The sequence below is a fragment of the Biomphalaria glabrata genome, chromosome 7 (genome assembly GCF_947242115.1).
Source record: "Biomphalaria glabrata chromosome 7, xgBioGlab47.1, whole genome shotgun sequence".
Classification (NCBI taxonomy): domain Eukaryota; kingdom Metazoa; phylum Mollusca; class Gastropoda; family Planorbidae; genus Biomphalaria; species Biomphalaria glabrata.
This window is the reverse complement of record NC_074717.1, coordinates 26,345,434-26,366,132: the sequence shown is the minus strand read 5'-3', so window position 1 is coordinate 26,366,132 and position 20,699 is coordinate 26,345,434. Positions and strand designations below refer to the sequence as shown.

Genomic DNA, 20,699 nt, shown 5'->3' with positions numbered 1-20,699 from the left:
AAGAAGCTGTTGTCTTTACTACACTTTTTCTCAAGGTTCCATTACATTAATCTCAAATGCTTATTATGGTAAGCTGATCCAGGGCAGTCCTTCTCAGAAAGCATACAAAAAGTGTAGGTCTGATTGATAAGAAGATTCCTCATAAAGTAATAGCATCATGCCAGCTTGGACTGACCACTTTATATATTCCAGCTTCCACAGACTGCAAAGTTTCCTTATTGATTGTTAATAAATCAATATTGCATTTTTACAATGTTTAAAACAAAAAAGAAACATTGTACACAAGTTATTAGTTTGTCATTTCTCAACTATAATAAGAGTTGCCATTCTTGTTTTTGTTAGTTTTTAAATTCACTAACATGATTCAATAGTTTTTACATTCACTAACATGATTCAATCAATGAATCTACAAACACTTCTGTTTTGATATAGTTGACAATTCATTGTGCACCTTACATTTCAGTAAGCCAATCAAACCAGGTGAAAGTGTGAAGATACATTTTAAGATTTGTCCAAGGAGAACTGGCTACTGTGAAATTAATGCTAAGCTGACATCTGATCAACTAACTGACATTGATGGTAGTGCCAGTTTTCAAATATTCAAATCTTGAATTCTGTGAAATACTGTGTATGTGATTTTACTTTCAACAAAAACAGTATAAAACATAATACATTGAACTCCAATATAGTATACAATTTTGATCAGCAGTGAACATTTATTTCCTTGTTAAATTGATGCAACACATGACATGAACAGATTGTTGAATAAAGTATTTGAAAAATTTGAACAAAATATTTTACACCCATTTGGTGACTTTTTTTTCATCAAACTGATACATGTAGCTTGTAAATGAATTATTTGCATGTATATAATTATAGGTACAAATACAACAACAAAACTACAACCAACATTGATAGAAACTCCTATTACCAAACTGCAGACAGTAAGATTTCTTTATTTATATAAAACAAGCTATAAAAAACAGGGCCTGAGTTTACCTTTAAGCAGCACAAGCTATACTGGTACTTAACTGCCCCCAAGAAATATTTAGCAGACACATAATAACTGCACTTATTAAGGGACCAATATCTCATATAGCTTAGGGCCTTTTCAAGTCTAACTATGACACTGATTACCATATACACATGTCCTATAAATTAAGTGTAATTACATGTATTGTAGCATAAAACAGCTTTGACTGAAGTTAAAGAAATAAGGAGGAATTATAAAAGCAAATTAAGAAATGTCCCATCTCCATTATAATACATAAATACCACAAGTGTGAACAACCTGAGCACTGCATGGGAAATAATACTTCTTCAAATAGAGCAAAACTGGCAATTCATGGACAACCCTGACAAAAAAAAAAATCTGTATTTCATAAAAATATGTGTAAAATTGGTCAAAGATATGGAGATAAATAAAAATATCATGATGCAGTATTTAAGTGTACACAAATGTAACTTGAACATATGATTTAAAAGATCAAAATATACATACAAGATTGTGAAACAGGCCAGAGTTTTAACAGGAGTTGGTAAAATAAATAGTATGATTAATACACTTTAGTCTAGGAGGAAATGCTCTGATACACAGTAGATTCTAATTAATCTAAGCTATCTGTAACCATGTAACATATGACAGTACTGTTGTGTTAGTTGCAGCATTGTCTTTGTGGGTATAAAATTGCATTAGTGCAAGGTGTTTGTTACTTTTAAATCTATGAAATGTCAATATCAAATGGTATTGCAAGACATTACTTAAATGGTGTCAAGGTGATTATAAGTTCTTGAAACCTAATCAAGTGATTGGGTTGTTTTTATCATTTAAATATAAAATGACTTCAAGGAGACAGAGTGGCAACACTGTAACTTTCTATTTTATTCTGTATCATTTCATGGGACATCAATACTTTTATACACTCCAAATGTTTTAGATTTACAGTATAGCCCTACAAAGTATTACTTTATAATAAGCTAAACACAAGTAATATTCAAAATGCAGTAGCAAAACAGAATTAATTCTGACATTAGAGAATCTTACAATTTATGAATACAGAAAAGTGAATTTTGTCAACATATTTAAGCCTCAATTTTATAAGATTTTAAAAAGATTTATTTAAAAAATATATTCATGCTAAACTCATTTTTTATTTTAAAAAAATGGCATTTTTAAATACCACAAGAGAAATATACAATGAAAAAAAATATTGCTTTTTTTTTTCTCTTTACCAAATTTTTCATCAATTTGTAAGAAAATAAAACTGTCATACAGGCTCCATTAATGAAAGAAAGGTGAAATTCTTATGAAAATGAAAACATACAAAATATTTGAAATCAGAGCTTTAATACTGAAATGCAAAATAAGTAATCTTGCACACAGTAAAGACCTACATTGATAAAAAAAAAGGAGTGAAAAAATTTCTTTTTAAAATTTATAAAAAAAAACAATGACATATTGAGGGTTTGTTATGAAAACAAAAATAAAAGTGAGACTGTTTTCATATAATTAGAGTTGCATCTTTTATGGCAGCCAAAGCATCCTTATTGCTACCAGATTTTCTTACATTAATCAGCCAGATAAGGTTACAAATTGATAAAAAATATTCAGAATCTAAAAATAAAAATCATTCAAAGTGTTTTAAATAAATTATTGATAAACTTTTGGAAAATGTCGCTATTTACCCCAAGTTTGAAAGTTTTTCATAGAAAAAAAAATAATGTGACACATAAATGCAAACACATCTTTGAAAATAAAGACTTTTAAAATGTCAGTATCATCTCAACAGACGATTTAGAATGCTTACTTGTGTTTAGAGAATACATTAGTCAACAAATGCAAAGAAAACTAATACTTTATATGGAAGTCAGAATTTTGTATGCTATTTAAGAAGTCCATTATAATATAAAATAAGTAAGCAGCATTTCCTAGAATCATACGTTGGACTGCTGGGCCAAAAATGTTCGGATTCTCTGCAACAGTTCTTTCTTTATTTCATCTGGAACTAGTGCTAAAGGAATGTGGAGACAAATATCGAAGTTTTTTTATTGGTCCCAAGAAAAAGAAAAGGATATTACACAACACTTTCAAAAACATTAAACAAACAGTTTATAAAAACAAAATCCTACAAAAATAAGTGCTTTAAGATTCAGTTCTTTTATAAACAAAAAACAGACATTTTAAAAAATTATCTTTTTTAAAAACATGTTTAAGAATTGAATATAATTATATAATTATTAGAACATTTAGTTCTCAAAACAGTTAAATATTATAATTTCTCAAAAACTTTTTTTTTAATAAAAAAATAATTGTTTTAAATTCAGCTTCTTACAACCCTTCATATATATATATCCAATGTGTAAAATTTAGCTTTAATATGGTGCATGGTACTTTTAATAAATATTAGATAAAGAAACAGATGATCTTAACATCTTCTGCCCTACAGGCTGCATGGTCTGAAAGGGGAATTTTACTTTACTTTTAATGACAGGATACATTATGACAAAACTGAAACAAATAAAATTGAATTCGTTTATCACAGCTGCATAATGAAAGGAGTCAAGGAACTACTTACATCTGCCTCTTGGAGTAATCTCACTCACTAAATCATCCACTGTGATGTGTTCCAAACCTTTTTGTTGAACAATTTCTGAAAGTCATGATAGAAAATAACTAAGTTAACAAAGAATAAAAATATAAAACATTAAACAAATTTAAAGAAGGCTACATTAATTAATTTTTTCAGTAATAGAGACAAACCTCAAAAGAGAGTGTACAAGATTTGTTGTGAGCATTAATTAGTGAGGTACTGTCTGAATATGTTTTGTTAATTCATGTGTCTTTCTTACTTAAACCATTTCCCTCCAGCCAAACTGACCTTTCAAGACTATGTAGAAGTATCTGAACATAAACTGTAATGTTGAGACTATCCTCAAGCAGTTAGAGTGCAATGCAGACATAATTTGCACAAGCAAACTGCAGTCTATTTGTTATCCAAATGCTCCCTCATACAATGGTCAATGCATGTCCACATATGTACAACCTGGACTCAAACTTCCACACACTGTCAAGTTTTCCAGAGACCTTTCTTACAACTTTTGGAGATTTTCACTTATTACTAAATTCCAGTAATATTTGCCTACATGCACTCATTAGGTAGCCTTTCTGCCCTGAAAGTAGTTCACTCCAATGAGACTGACCCTAAACAGGAGGGCAGTGTTATGGATCACTGCTATTTTGAAGCAAACCATACCACCATATTTTTTTATATGTTTGTATTCAGTCAATAAGAGTGCAAATGTGCTTTCAAACCTTCGGAACATATCTTGCATGGCAAATGTGAAAATTGTGTCATGGTTTATTGCAAAATTTCCAGCCCTGAAACTGGCCTGCACCAGTGCTATAACTGAAGAACTTTCACACAGAACAGAGAGTGAAGAGCTCCTGGTTCATGATTTCTGAGTGATGAAACAGTTCTATAGGGATGGCCAGCTGCTCCAACACTTAAATGACTTCATCTGAGATGCTTTAAGAAAAGCCAGTGCAAAAAATGGGCATTTCACCATTTTTTGGTATAGGTATAAGAATGTTAATAGCATGCTGCCAAGTACTGGGAGGTGATCATTTGCTCAAGTTGGATTCACTCTTATACAACATGTTTATTTTACATGCTAGAACATTTCAAAGGTCATAACATCCAGCCCCAAGCCTTTCTGTGCTGGCATTCTGTAGTGCAGCACTGAATTTGCCTATTGAAGCAAGGAAAACTATATTATTTTTAAATATCTTTTTCTTTAAACATTTTCTGCTTTCTGTCAGTTGCTAATGGAAATTTCTTTGCTGTAATAAGGACAAAGCAGTTGCTCTTTTGGGACACCCAACATTTTCAAGTGTTAGTTTGCATAATTCCTAAATCTTAAATTTTTGTGTGTGCAAAATTTCTTAATTACCAAGTCACTGTTGAAATCCTCTACCATATACTGTATTTGAAAAATGTGTGAGTGAAAGGTATAATCACAGCAGGTCTTGTAAAACATGATAAAAAATACTAGGTCAAGGAGGCAAACATTCATTTCTGAAAATTATGAAGGCAATAATCTAAGAAAAAAATTCCTTCAAACTCTGAAATGTCCTTTACCTTTACAATAAGCCTTCAATTGATCTCTCCAACCACATTCTATTAGCCTGGCCCTCAGAAGTTCTTTCAGCCTACAGCAACAAGGAGAAAGAATAAAAAAATTACCACAAAAAGTTACATTCACATTTTTTTAGAAGAATGTCAAAATATTAGCTGAGACTGAAAAAAAAAAGACTGGTGATGATATATATATATATATATATATATATATATATATATATATATATATTTAATGAATGGAAGAGTACCAGGTTTGACTTCAAGGTTATTATGGATTTCTTTGGTAGAAAACTTGACATAATACTATGATTCACTTTCTATTCTTTAGTAAAGACAAGAAAAGTGTGCATAATGAAAGTTACAATTTGTTATTTATTTGAACTCGGAATTTAGTGTCTTTATATTATACTTAATTATACAATAAAGTGATTCCCAATGAAAAGAGATAGTGGAGAAATTTGAATATAATAATAGATAAATTTCAGTTTTATCTTTTTTCTTTTTTTTAAACCTTAAATTTATATTTAATCTTTTTTTAGTATCAAAAAAAAAAAAAAAGGTCTACAGCAGGCCTATTACTTTGACATCATTAGCAATCTTTTGGTTCCAAGCTTTAATTTAATGGTACTAGACTTTGAAAACTTATTCATTCTTGAATGTGGTATTATCTTTTTTTTTTATAGCTTTTATACAGGGGTAATTTTTATGGTTATCTTTTCATTTTTATTTTTATATTCAAGGTCCAAAAAAAAATAAAAAAATAAAAGCCTTTTTAAAAATCCGCTTCAACCATAAACAGTCATATTTAATTTTTAAGATTTTTTTTTTAACAAAAAAAAAAAAGAAAACTTAGAAGATTATCATAAACCTCACCAAACTATCTTTCTCCTTGATTGTCAAAGCAAAGTAGAAAATAAACTAATAAATTAAATAAATACAATTTAATCATTATGGTCTGATTTAATGACTATTTACCTTTCTCTTTCACCAGTTTCAACTAATTTCTGATTAATCGTGGCTCTCATATGAGCATCTTTAAGTTTTCGTTCTTGCAAACTGAAAAGAAAAAAAAAACACATAAAATACCCTTACAACATTGAGTCTACACTCAACTTAAAGTGCTCAGTGTTTCTGAAAAATCAGGAAGTGAAAAAATAAATTTGTAGCTAATAAAATTTATTAAATAAAAAAGTTGAAACAATAATAACACAGTTCAATCTTGATCATCTGATTGAGGTTTGGTTGGTTTTGGTTTTAAGCACATCTGCACAATTTTAGGCCATGTCGTGCCTGCATTCCCTTAAGGAATACTCTCTCTCTCTAGATAACAAGGGCTAAATTCTATACAGTTAAATCATTAAAATAAAGGTCTATTCACAGTTAAAATAGTAAACGTAGTAAAAATTTAATAATTTGGTAAAAATCTAATGTAAATAGTACATGTTCACAAATTCTTAAATCAGATCTTCGTAGACAACCCCACTTCCCGGATAAAGCCCAGTACCTTCCCAGGGTCGACATTATCGAATAGTGTTTTTAAGTTAGTGGCTCTAAAATATTTCTCCCTGACATCCTGGTATCTGGGGCAATCAAGAGGATATGTTCCATGGTGAGGCGAGAGTCACAGTACTCACAAAGTGGGGGCTCGTCTCTCTTCAGCACAAAAGAGTGCGTGATGTAGGTGTGGCCAATCCTAAGTCTGGACATCTGATTGAGACAGAACCAGGATTGACAAAACTTCAGATTACCAAAGGTTCAAAGAATTTAACCTTATATGCCTTCACTAGGAAGGAAGTCTTTTTTCATGGTTTCAGGATAAGAAAAAAAGAAATTACAGTTATATTTAGCTATAATGCAAGTATAGCATAAATTCTATTTTCTAATAAAAATTCTTTTTATTTAAAAAACTTTTACCTGTATTGCAGCAAATAATAGCTATAATGCAAGTATAGCATAAATTCTATTTTCTTATAAAAATTCTTATTTAAAAAACTTTTACCTGTAGTGTTACAGGTGCTACGGTGTCCCATTTTTTAAAAATTGAGCGCAAACATTTAACGTAAGTGCTCAAAAACTTCAATTTTTATATCTAGCTGCTTAATACAATAGAAACATTCAAATTATGCTAAAAAAGCAAACAAATTAACATTTAGTTGTACTTTAATCATCAATGGTGTCCCAGTGATGCACCTGAAATGCAATAGTGCTCAGCACTGCTGAGGAAAAGTATGTATTCCAAATCATTTTCTATTGATAAATTCTTAAAGTACAATGGTTAAACTTTAAACTAAGTTAAAGAAGTGAATACACTTAAAATGAAACCAAAAACTTCCACTTTAATTTTTGGCCTCTAACCTAATGTGGCACTTTTTGATAACAGTACTGGCTTTATATATTAAATATATCTAATAACTAATAGTAATAGACTCTCTAGATCTAGAGTTGGAGTCTAGTCTGTATAGTAACTCTATACTACTCTATAGTATAGTCAATAGTATATACCTATGACCTATAAACTATAGAAGGCTATATACTGGCTATGATATAGATTATAGATCTACGACGTCTACGTTTAAATTTAAATTAATATATATATATATATAGATTATAGTAATATATACTATTTACTAATATAATATAGATTATAGATTACTCACTGATTAGTATAGATTAAATTTAAATAGATCTAGACTTATAGACTAGAAGACAAGACATTGCAGTTATTTGCAGATGAGATGTGTTTTGATTTACATTATAGAAAATTTCTGAAAATGAATATTTGAAAATTTTTTAATGTTCTGATCATTATAATTAGACTATATTATTCTTTTTATTTTCTATAATAATTTAGATTTAGATATGCATATTTTTAACTTTATGCCTGAACTTGAAGTCGACATATTAACCCTAAATTAAATTAAGTGTAAAGTGTTTAGATTTAGATACTATAGAATTAGATTTAGATCTAGAATTTATTTGTAAAAATTAAATTCACACTTACTCCGCCATGTTGGAATTTAAATTTTATATAGTCTAGTCTAAGCCAGGTATTTTATTGTATTCAATCGCGAAGCAATTTATAACTTTATTTATGTCTAGAATCTAGATCTAAACAAATAAAAAACTAATGAAAAAAAAACAAAAACTATATAGATATAGTATTGTTATGAAAAATGATAATTACAATGCGGTATAGTTGAATATTTTTAAGTTGTTGTTTTAATCACTAGCCTCTCCTTTCCTAGATACCAAGACGCTAAAATGGCGTCAGTCACTACAAATTTTTGTGTAACAAAGAATACTAAACATAAAGCGTTTAATGAATGTGCTTTATCCAACAGTTTTATTCCGATTTTAAGTGTATAGATCTATAAGCAGAGAAAACTAAAGTTAAATAAGAAATGACAGAAGAAAATCTTACATCTAGGTATAAAGATTCAAGATCTAAAACAGTGGGAGGAGCAGGTAATATATATTATATATATATATTATATTATATAAATATAATATTTAATCTAGAAAGAACAAAGATAATAGATCTATATAATAATTAAGTCAAGATATAAAAATGTAGATTATTTTGTTACTTATAGTTTAGATTATTGTAGATCCAGAACTAGAAAGATAAATTTAAAGAAAAAGATCTATCTATGATGACCATAACGTTACAATGTACTTCTTTCCAGAACAAGATGAAGATTTATTATAAAAATCGACATCATTACTACTAGTAGTAGTGGTGTCTGGAAATTCAGGCACCAGATATATAGGCATCCAGTAAATTAGGCACTTTTTTGGCAAGGCATAAAAGAAAATTAGCCACTTTAATAGCGACCTTAATTTTGAACATAATTAAAAAGTTTGAATGTATGTTTTATCCTTAGGCTATGGGCTATTGGTGACGTTTTCAAAACCTAGCAAATATAATGATTCTAACTACATGTTCATGATACAAAAGAAAAGTTGACAAAGTAAAAAAAAAATGACATGAGAATGTGTGGAAAAAATGACTCCAGATTATATAATAAAGACATCACAGGATTCAGGGGAGGGGAGGTAGAGATGATTCTCTGCTCATTGCTTCACCTCCATCACCAACCCATAAGGATGATGGATGATTTTTTGAAATTGATAATTATGCAATTTGTGTAAATATTTAGTTACTAATGTAAATACTTTAGATTAAATAATAATATTATAAAATATTTATTTTATGTCGGGAGTGATTGCGATAACTACAATTGCCCTCTTCCCATCTTTTTAACTCTTAAGATGTGCTTGTGGAAAAGGGAGGGGGTTGTACTTTTGAAAGGGGAGTGGGCAGTAAAAATGTTGATGTTGATGATCAGCACATAAACCTCATTTCTTTTGAGGTAGTCGCTTGTTTAAGGGAACCTGATTCATTGTTTTATTAAGAACTGTTAATTTACAATGAATAACCCTAACCCTCCTTGGAAGATCTATTGTGTGAGTGTTAAAAATTTCTATATCAATTTTTGGGGAAAATTGATCTCTTATAACTACTTATTCTAATAAAACAATGAATCAGGCTCCCTTACACAGGCGACTACCTTACCCACCCACCCCTTTACGCAAGCACATCATAAGGGTTAAGGTAGATTGGGAGAGGGTGATTACATTTATCATCAATACTCCCTGATCTGACTATTTATCTATCAATCTTAAGATAAGATAAGATAATTTTATTGATCCAATCAAATGGAAATTCAGTTTGACTACAATTGACAACATCAGCATAACTACTGTACAATAATAGCATAGATGAAAAAATTCGAACAACATTCACACACAAAACACATACACATTCACAACCAGCGCTTTATGAATTTGACTTCTATGTACTTCTCAATGACGACAGCTGATCTTGTAACACTCTGACCGAAAGTGGGATAAAGGAGTTTTTAAATCTTTCTGTTTCAGTTCTTAAGCTTTATAGTTGATGGTCGGGGATGGGAGCTGTTTTGGTAACATTTTTTTATTACCTCACTCTCAAAGTAGACTTTATATTTACTATTTATTTATATTTTGCTGAATTTTACATTACAGATGGGTAGCAACATAATATACATTAAATATTTTTATTATATTAACAATAGCCCATAGCCTAAGGATATAATATACTTTAAAACTTTAAAATAAAATTATTTTCTAAATTAAGATCGCTATTAAAAAGTGCCTAATTTACCGGTGCCTAAATTTCCGGGTGGCTAAATTTCCATTGACTAAATTTTCTTAGATTTGGTAGTAGTACTATATAGTATACTGACTATATACTGAATCGGATCTTCATAAAAAATATATATATATATAATAATGAAACAGGCCTAGAGTAGAACCCCCAGGGCACAAGACGTAGAGGAAGACCAAAAAGAATGTGGCCAAGCAGTGTCTTCTTCTTCTTCGTTCTCATTTTTATGTTGGAGCATTCAGATGACTAGAACAATACATGCGCAGTGGTTTCCAAATCAGGAAGCTCTGCATATAGTTTTCTTTCTATTGTGGTGTTTTGGGGCCAGTGTCTTGTATGGGCCTCTTGGTAAAGAGAGCAGTTTTGGAGGACATGGCGAAGCAGTATACTAGATGAAGACAAGAAAGAGCTGGGAAGCCATTAAAAAACTAGCAAGAGACAGTGGAGAGTAGCGTTTCTTTAACTGAGGCTCTATGTTCCTTGAGGAATCCAAAGGAAAGAAGATGATTATGCAATATCTTATGTTTCAGAAAATTTCATTTTCTTAGAGTAGGCCTATAATATTAAAAAAAAGGTAACAGTAAATATTATGCTGTTTGCATCTTTATTCTTTGAATAATTATGTCAATGCAAAGATCAGAACACAGGTCCGGCATGTTACATCCAATGCATCAGGTCCTGCATGTCACTCATATCCAATGCATTAAGTCACATCTAATGCATGAGGTCCTGTATGTCACTCACATCCATTGCATGATGTCCTGCATGTTACATCCAATGCATCAGGTCCTGCATGTCACTCACATCCAATGCATGAGGTCCTGCTTGCTGCCTGTCTGAATTTGACAAGCATGATTATTACTTGTTTTTCATCAAGTAGACAAAGATTTAATAGTAGTTCTCACAAGTGGAATACTATAAAACCAAATCTTGATTTAAAATGTGTATGAATATGTATTTACATGCAATATGCATTCTTAGTTTTTTAAATGTCAATGTTTTTGTTTGCATCACATGGTCCTTTTAATACAGGTTGCAATTGAATTTTTGTATTCACGAGAAATACTGCATCTTAAATCATCGTAATCTAAGGCAAAGCCTTATTATTGTTTCATATATATATATCATATATAGATATAGTAATGCATTCTATCTAATACTCTCAAGATTAAGTATCTGTTTTAACAATGGTGTGTCTTGAATTAAAAAATAAAATGGTTGGCATATTTAATTTTAAAACAAAAGGAATATCTTACAGAAGATAAAAATGAGTCATAATGAAATCAAACTTTCAAATGCACTTTTGGTTTTGATATCTATATTGACAAACCAATAAAACTAACAGCAGCTTTTCCCTTTAAGGGTCACTAATAATTTAAAAATCAAAGACAATCCATTGGTTCTGAAAATGTTGTGTTAATGTACTAATAATAGCAATAATATAAAATTAAAGTTTAATTCAAAATAATCTTTGACCAATGGATATACTTCCAAAAAATAAAATCCAGATAAGATCTAGAGCATCCCATCTAAAATAACTGTTAAAAAGTGTTAACACTGTTTAGAGAAACTTAAAAAGGGACATGGCAATTACAAGAATTCTTTATTTGTTTCTGAGTGCAATCTTTGAATGAAATAATTTGTTGAGATCATCCAAGCAATCTACTAACTTAAAAAATAGTTCATGTCTTCATTAACATGAACTACTTATACATGAACTACTTATACATGGCCGAACTTGTGCCAATGTGCCAAAAACAAAAAAAAATCTACGTACATAAACATTTTCATCTGGCATATAGATCTAATTGTTTTTTTTTTCTAAGGAATGTCTTAAATGAAATATCAAATTATGATAGAAAACAATTTTATAAAAATAATTTTTCGTTATTGATTATTCTGTTTTGCAGAGGTAGAAGTAACAGAACGAATATTCCATCACATAATGTCTAATGGACCCATCTTGAAAAGTCGCCTCAACCTGCAGACAGCCAGTGCACCTTACAAAAGGAATTTTCACAAATCTTCGACACTCTCATCAGGAGAAGAGAACAAATTACTAAGTACTAGTAAACCTTATGGATCCTCAGATCTTCCAGTTCTTTCTAGAAACAGAAGTGCTGATAACATAATCAAACGACAAATGGCATCAGAATGTAAACTTAATTCTCTTCATCTTAGTGGGAAGTGGGCTTCAAATGATAGGCTTTCAAGTGGCTATCCAGTGGGAAATAACATTAAACAGGTATTTCAGGTGTTATATATGTAGATTAGTAGAGAAAAGATTTATGAGCAGTTTTCAAACCTATGACTAGTTAAGTTAAATAATAATAAGCAAGGCCTATATTTAATTCATGATAACTTACAAAGTTGCATCTACCTTAAACTCCACTATGGGCCACACAAAACAGGCGTAAAACCTTTAATTTTTGACAATTTTATCTAATTGTGAAAGTTTACTTACAAATCAACAACATTAAGAACAAAGATTTATATATTATTAAATGAATTAATACAACTGCTCATTTTTCTATGATATATGCCCTACATAACAAAAAATCTCGATCTATTTTATAGAGAGAAGTTATTTTGGAACCACCAAGTCATGTTCACCCTAATCGAGGGCTAAGGTATTTGCATTATTTATAGTAGACAAATTTTTCCTGAAATTTAAACTTTTATTTTTGTTTGTTTGTTTATATTAATAAGTTAAGACTGTCTCTCACTATAACACATTTATATGTTTTCAGCTAAATTGTGCTTGCTTGGATTCTTAAGTATTAAAAAAAAATGTTTTAGCCTATTAAGTGGCTTGGTAGCTGAAAAGCATGGTTTATCATATCAGTTGATGAAATGTATATTTTATTATTGCTATAAACATGGCTTTAATTCATTGTAATAGAATTAAAATATTTTTTGTTTTAAAACATTCTTTTATAGATTAATATTTAAATTTAATTGTGTCTAGTACATATAAGTAACAAGTACAATTTTTAGAGATTGAAATCATTTGATTGGGCAAAAACAATGCATTGATTTATGTATTAATGAACTAATAAAAATAAACAAAAAATTTAATGATTATTTTTGTTTTTCAAACAGCGGCTCAAAAGTTCGGAAAAGCTCACAGATGTCTAAGCCTGGTTTCCTTACACAAAGAAATTTAGATGCCTCAGAATCAAAGTCTGAAATTCTTACTCCATCATCTATAGATAGATCACAGAATACTAGCTCAAGAACAACTGTAAGCATCAAATATTTAAAAAAAATGTAATTCATTACAGACAACTTGTAAAGCACATCTGTAAGCTTGAACATTAAAATTCAGATAATTAAATGTAAAAACATTTGATTGGGCTTTCAACAAGGATAGACTATCTTGTATTGACTCTATTTTTATGTATTACTGGGGAAGTAGGTACTTCCAATACATTTATAATACTTGTTTTTTTATACTTTTGTAAGATATTTAAATATTACATCATCAGTGACCAGTATTTGTTATTGAGACTTAACAGTTATTCTCACCTAGTTTAAAGAAAACAAATATAGACTTGAAATTTATTACAAAGCTTATATCAACTCACTCTGTCTGGTAAAAAGTTTGTAGATGTTATTTCTCCCATACCCAATTTTGGATCATGTTGAAATTTTCTTCCACTTGACAAAATAAGAATCAATTTTTAAAAAATTGATCAATTAGTTAATTAACTTTATAAGTTAAATTAGTTTTCTTTATACTGCTTTAAAGTTTGAAAGTAACATAGATAACTATAAAATCTTCTTTATAAGCACCCACTGGCACAGTGTATTGGCTTGATGAGGCTTGAGCCCTGAGTTTGAATTCAGGTCATTCAACTTTTAAAAAATAAATGCATTTAAAAAGCAATCACGGTAATATCACTCAGATAAACATTCTTTTACTGCCACCCTTTCCCAATTGGTTCAGAAAAATGATAGTATCATAGTTTATTAGAAAGCTAAAAGCATGAAATTTCGCGAAACAAAAAAAATTGAAAAAAATATTTCTAAGTGCAAAGATTTTATTGTTAGTCTAGATATATTTCAAATTTAAATACATGTCTGACAAATTAATTGATACAACTATGCTTAATATAGGAGGTGCAGTGGCTGAGCGGTAAACTACTTGGTTTCTGAACCGGGGGTCCCGGGTTCAAATCCAGGTGAAGACTGGGTTTTTTATTTCGGGATCTTTGGGCGCCTCTGAGTCCACCCAGCTCTAATGGGTACCTGAAATTAGTTGGGGAAAAGTAAAGGCGGTTGGTTGTTGTGCTGGCCACATGACACCCTCGTTAACCATAGGCCACAGAATCAGATGACCTTTACATCATCTGCCCTATAGACCACAAGGTCTGAAAGGGGAACTTTACTTTTTTTTATGCTTAATATAAGCTTTTTTTTTTTTTAATTATTAGCTTAGTTTTCTCATTTTGTTTTTATTACTATAGGCTTTAAAATCAGATCTTGACACAGAAGAAGTAAACAGACAATTAAAACAACTAGGATGGAACTCAAGTGACCAAGGGCTGAGGTTACAAAGAGAGATAACCTATGTTAACTCAAGTAGAACAGTAAAAAGAGCATCAGAGGTAAATTTTTCAAAAGCCACCAATACTGTCTAAAAAAAAAGCACTTTAATGTGTTATGTAGCTGCACAATGTAAGTGATTAATATAATGGAAACATATTCAAATATTTTATGCAAAATGTTTGTGAAATAAAAAGGTAAAAGCTCCCATTTCAGACAATGTGGTCTACAGGACAGATGATGTAAAGTTCATCTGTTTTTGTTGCCCATGATTGACAAGGGTATTTTGTGGCCAGCACAATGACGAACTGCCTTTATACGTCAGGTACCTATTAGATCTGCATGGACTCAGAGGTGCTCCAAAGATCCAGAAATTAAAAATCTGGTCTTCACTAGGATTCAAACCCAGGACCCTCCAGATTGATGCCAAGCGCTTTTTACCACTCAGCCACTGTGCTTGCTTTTAAAAAAAAAAGATAATTTATGAACAAAAGATAGAATGTCTCAACTATCACACTAAAGTCATTTTGATTTTAAATTCTTTGTATCTCACATTTACAGAGGCGTAGCTAGGATGGGGGAAAATTTGAAAATCCCCCTGTGCCCCCACTTGAAGGGGGCCCCCAAATGAGTATTTTGTACATTAAATATTTGCAAAATACAGGGGTCCCAACGAGGTCAAGCCCCCCGGGCCCCCAAATGATGGAAAATTCCTAGCTACGCCCCAGTCTCACAAATACTTATGAGAAACTAATGTTCAACTAAAGTACTCTTCTTTATACTGATGGCATTCTGCAGGTGGTTTCTTATAGAGTGGACCCAATGTATGTGATGAGTGGTTTCAAAATAGGTCTTCAAAATCGTTATTCAATTCAAGAAGGAGAGATCAAGAAGCTACAAGAAATGACACACTTAAGGGAAACATTTCATTCTAACTTTAAACACTTGTAAGTAACACATTAAATATTTTAATCATAGAGGATGTTTAACTTCATCTAGTGATACTTATTTACTTAAGTCTTCTTTTACTGTCAAATAGTAGAAAGAAAAAAAATCTTGCTCAGCCTCTTTATCCTGGGAGAATATCATAAGTTTATTTCTGGTTTAGCCTGTACTTCTTCATTCATTGCTCTTTCTTCCACATTTCCAATGGCTTTTCCTTCTTTCTTTTTTTTTAGTTTGTCATTGTGCTGGCCACATGACACCCTGCTCATTAACTGTTGGCCATAGAAATAGATGGGGGTGGGGGGAAGGAAGACTTTTAGTAAAGAAATCACACAATTTCTATACGAATTTATTAGTTATGTTAATAATATATACTAATTATTTATATTTCAACCTATTTTTAGATTATTTCGACCCCCCCTCTAGTATGTTGGCCGATTTGGTGGGATGGGGAGGTGGCGATGGCATCAATCCCGCCCCCCCTCCCCCACCATAAACTTTTGAGTGGGGGGGGGCGGTCCAATTTATTTATAGAAATCACAGCTTGTCAACAGAATCAATTAAATATCTATATAATTAAAACTTGTTATTGATATTTTAACCGATCTTTATATTATGTCGTTCCCCTGTTAGCCGATTGGGGGGGGGGAACATATGTAGCCCTTCCAACCTAAATCCTTTGAGTGGGGGGAGGGGCGGTCCTACTTTTAATTAGAAATCATAGTTTGTGAACAAAAAAAAATTAGTTGAATTACAATATAATTGTTATATTACGTTGTTACCCTTCAGGTATCTTAGCCGATTCGGTGAGGTGGATGGGGGGGGGGCGATAGCTTCTGCTGCCCTCCCCACTCTAGCCCTCTAAGTGTGTGTGTGGGGTTCCTATTTTTATGGAGAAATCATAGTTTTTGAACAAAATTAGTTGAATATCTATATAATATAAACTATATATTGATGTTTTAATCCATTTGTATATAATGTCGGACACACGATCTGATCTCAAATTTTATCATAACTAAATATAAAATGAAAAAGGGTTGTTCCAGGTGGGAGGGGCGATACATGCGATTGCCTTCCACCCATCGGACAAACCAATACTTTTTTCTTTTTGCATTTTAGTTAAGAAATTACAAAATAAAAAAAAGTGTCACTAATATAATTTATATAAGCTAAAAGTATAAATTGAATTCTTTTATCAAATTGCCCCACCCCCTATTCTTTAATGCCAAATGCAATCATTAGCAGAAATTATAAAAAGGAGCCAGGTTTAACGTTTTCACTTTACTGCCCTCTCCCCTTTACAGATGAAAAGATGACGTTTTAAAACAGAAAAGTCAAATGTGGCGATAGAGTTTATGTCATTGTATACGACTTTATCGTAGTTATTTTAAGATAGACTTTGTTTTGGAAAATTTAGAATTCATACGAAATTTCTCATTATAAGAGTAACAATTGAGATGATGTCTGAACCCAAATATTATTTTCCTAGTCATCTTTTGAACCTTTACTCAAACTAATATTTTTCTGTTGTAAAAAAAAATTGGGACAATAACTCACAATTTATGCTAATTGGTTCACTTAATTTCTCCTCCCACTTCAACTTAATAGGATGAATAATGATGTAGATGTAGATGTTAGGAAAATGCGTTTCTGCAGTGAAGAATGCAAGAAAACGATATTGGCGTCAGGGCTTCAGACCCCCTGGCTATCTAGGGAAAGGCCTCAACATGGCTTTTTTTTTTTAAATAATTTTTTTTCGACTGCGATCCTCAAAGCATTAAACGAAATAATATGTGAGGTATCTTATTTTTTTCAAGGAACAAATAGGTTGCATTTGCAATGTAGTAAGGGCCTATAAATTCATATTAGAATATTTTCAATTAAAACATTATTCAAAAGATCCTTTTTTTGAATAGGATAAATAATGAGCTGTGGATGTCAGGAGAATGCGGTTCTGCAGTGAAGAAAGCAAAAAAATGATTTTGGCTTCGGGGCTTCGCCCTGATCCCCACTGGGGGAGCTTACAGCGTTCCCCCAGACCCCCTAGCTGTCAAGAGAAAGGCCAAATGTGGCTGTTTTTGTCTGCTTTTTTCGCTGAAGGTTGAGAAACACTGCTTTTTTAAACATTCTAATATATATATATATATATATATATATATATATATATATATATATATATATATATATATATATGTATATATACTGTAAGCACGTTTATGCTTAGGGTTTACTGTGCATTAGGGTTAAGGTTTGGAAAAAAGTCGCCCCCCCCCCCCCACTCCGAAGTTCTGGATCCGCTAGTGGGTTAACTTAACATTTGAAATTCATGTATTTTTCTAGACTTTTTCTCAAAGACTTCAAATTATATAAATAATTAACATGACATAGAGAAGCAAAAAACCGAGCTATTTAGTTTTGTAAAACATTGTTTTTTTTATTTGTGAATCATGGCTTATGCATCCCCCCATTTTTTAACCCCTCACTCTCTTTCCAATTCAGTGGGGGTTTTTTTAAATTACTTATTCAATTAAAAATTAATTGCTTTGCCTTATTTTTGCCTAATTTCATTTAACTTTTCTGGTGATTTTTCAAGATCAAAAGTTTCAAATTCATATACCCTGTACTACATTTGTTTGAAGAATATTCTATTCATCTATAAATTAATTACATCTATCCTTTTCTATTCAACTAAAGACAAAGGCGACCTTATTCAAGTAATCCATCAGTCAACAGGGTATGTACATTAATAATTATAATTGTTGTATTTTGATAATAATTAATTTAAAAAAAAACCTCAAACTTCATACTTCACATTTTTTAATTTGAATTTCTTTCCTTCTTTATTCTTAAAAGAAATATAAACCAGTTCTGGTTCAAACAAATATTGTTTACAACAAATATTTTTCTGTTTTCAATAAGGTAAGAAAAAACCTCAGTACAATAGCAAGGAATGCACTACCAGTGAACAGATGTGTTGATGACAAGAAGGAAAAGACGGATGTTCAGCTAGAATCTAGCTTTGTGTTAAATAAACACCAAGCAGAGAATGATTCTGTTGACAGGGAGTCCATTTACAATGAAAATCCCACAGATAATGATGATAAGGGGTCCATAAACAAAGAAAATCTCAAAGATACTGTTGATAACGATTCTATAAACAATGAAAATCCCAAAGAGAATGATTATGTAGACAGAGAGACCATAGGTAATGAATATCTCATAGAAAATGATGAAAACAGGAGCAATGTGGATGAACCACTTGAAGTACTTGATGAAGAAGCCTTTGAAAAGAATTCAATTAAAAAACTTGATGGTTCAGAGGAAGAAAACACTGACCCTGAGGTATCAAAGAATGAGAACCTCTTTGATGGGATTTGAGAAATTGATAAATATTGTATCCCCCAAAATATGACTAAGACCTCCAGCTTTGAGCACAGAACATTCAAAATTGGGTCCTAGTTTTGAACCTGTCCCTTCTGTTAGTCAACAATTTGTTTCTAAGCATTCATGCCTGACAAGTATTGACATTTTTTTAAAAGTTAAAATCACCACACTAATTATGTTACTACCATGTTAGAAAGGTTTAGAAAAAGTTCCTCAAGTTAACTCTTATTAGAACTAATAGGAGATGTATGGTAAGGTGCATACCTCTGTAAGGTGTGACAGATTGTTATCACATAAACAATTTTATATTCTGGGAAAGGTATGCTTTGGGTTATTGTATGCATAACTGCACAGTTAGTTATAGTCAGCACATAATTTGTAACAATCATTCTTTAGATTGGCAGAAGGAGTTTGCACCTAGATAGAGTCCATTACAGCACTGCATTTATTACTTACAATTTCTTATTACAATGCCTTCATTCACGAGGAGCATTCTATTTTTTTCAAATAGAGGTGCCATTTGTTTCTTAATATATTTCTTATAATGCCAATAATAATGTTCTATCCAAATAGAAATACTTGGTGGTTTCACCTACACTTTAGATTTCAAAGCATTTTGGTATGAAAGTTCTTGGTACATTTGAATTATATTCACAATAATAGACTATCACTTTCACAATGAACACTTCTGTCAGTATATTTAGTCTGTTGAGGTATTCAAAGCCTTTTTATGAACTTAATGTTCTCAAAACAGCAAAAAACCAAATGCTGGAGTTCTAAAGTACACTGATGGTAACTAAACACAGATATGATCAAAATGCCATTCAATCAACTGAATGTTTGCATTATTAATTCATTTTGAAAAGAGCAAGTCAGTGGAAGATTGGAAACTCCACCTTTATGACATAAACATGTGACAATGACACACAAACGTTCATGAGTCTGCATTAAATGAACATGAAACAAGAATTAGCTTTATTTGTAACAATACAGTATATGTGCCCCAAAATGTTTGATTGTATTTCATGACAATAGTTTTCATAAATGCTTTTCCCTTACTACAAACATATTTTGGTTGCATTTTGAATTATTCATGTGTCAACCTGAGCTTACACATGAGAAAAAGGTAATGAAGTTGACTTGATCATGTGAAAGACATGATCAACTGCCGTTTTTTATTATCGTTGTGACCATTCAGAAGTATTCAACAGTTCATTTAACTATCTTTATAGTATTATAAAAGACTGTAAATTGTTTTGTTTTATTGTCGATATTGTTATATTGTATTACTGTTATATGCAATCCGTTATATCTTTATGTAATAAAAGGCAAATGTGCCAAAGGATTGCTTTTATCTAAATTCATTGATATTAAATATTGAGTACAGTAATTAAGAATAATTGTGTCCAGCCTCAGCAAACAAATTAAGGGTTAGCCTTTGAGAAGAATCCTTTCAGCTTTTTTAAAAATAATGC

General features: G+C 31.0%; 3 protein-coding genes across 6 annotated transcripts in view; 2 read left to right on the top strand and 1 right to left on the bottom strand.

Annotated features, from left to right (window-relative positions):
* Nucleotides 1–795, top strand: part of LOC106070603 (protein-glutamine gamma-glutamyltransferase K-like) — a 48,528-nt gene extending 47,733 nt beyond the window's left edge. For all 4 annotated transcript variants that reach the window (XM_056036452.1, XM_056036453.1, XM_056036455.1 and 1 more), the window contains one exon: nucleotides 464–795. In XM_056036452.1, the coding sequence (XP_055892427.1) occupies nucleotides 464–611 (148 nt within the window). In that variant the 3' untranslated portion in view covers nucleotides 612–795. The remainder of the gene's footprint in view (nucleotides 1–463) is intronic.
* On the bottom strand, nucleotides 692–8,187 carry LOC106070623 (transcription and mRNA export factor ENY2-like). The gene is made up of 5 exons (XM_013230571.2): nucleotides 8,140–8,187; nucleotides 6,114–6,194; nucleotides 5,139–5,209; nucleotides 3,576–3,650; nucleotides 692–3,011 (listed from the first exon to the last, which is right to left on the bottom strand). Exons 1-5 carry the CDS (start codon nucleotides 8,145–8,147, stop codon nucleotides 2,935–2,937), a joined length of 312 nt encoding a protein of 103 aa, XP_013086025.1. The 5' UTR covers nucleotides 8,148–8,187; the 3' UTR covers nucleotides 692–2,934.
* Nucleotides 8,188–8,271: 84 nt separating this feature from the next.
* Nucleotides 8,272–20,571, top strand: LOC106070613 (uncharacterized). The gene is made up of 8 exons (XM_056036464.1): nucleotides 8,272–8,603; nucleotides 12,258–12,592; nucleotides 12,925–12,977; nucleotides 13,450–13,591; nucleotides 14,817–14,957; nucleotides 15,694–15,842; nucleotides 18,535–18,574; nucleotides 18,760–20,571. Exons 1-8 carry the CDS (start codon nucleotides 8,540–8,542, stop codon nucleotides 19,216–19,218), a joined length of 1,383 nt encoding a protein of 460 aa, XP_055892439.1. The 5' UTR covers nucleotides 8,272–8,539; the 3' UTR covers nucleotides 19,219–20,571.
* Nucleotides 20,572–20,699: the final 128 nt, after the last annotated feature.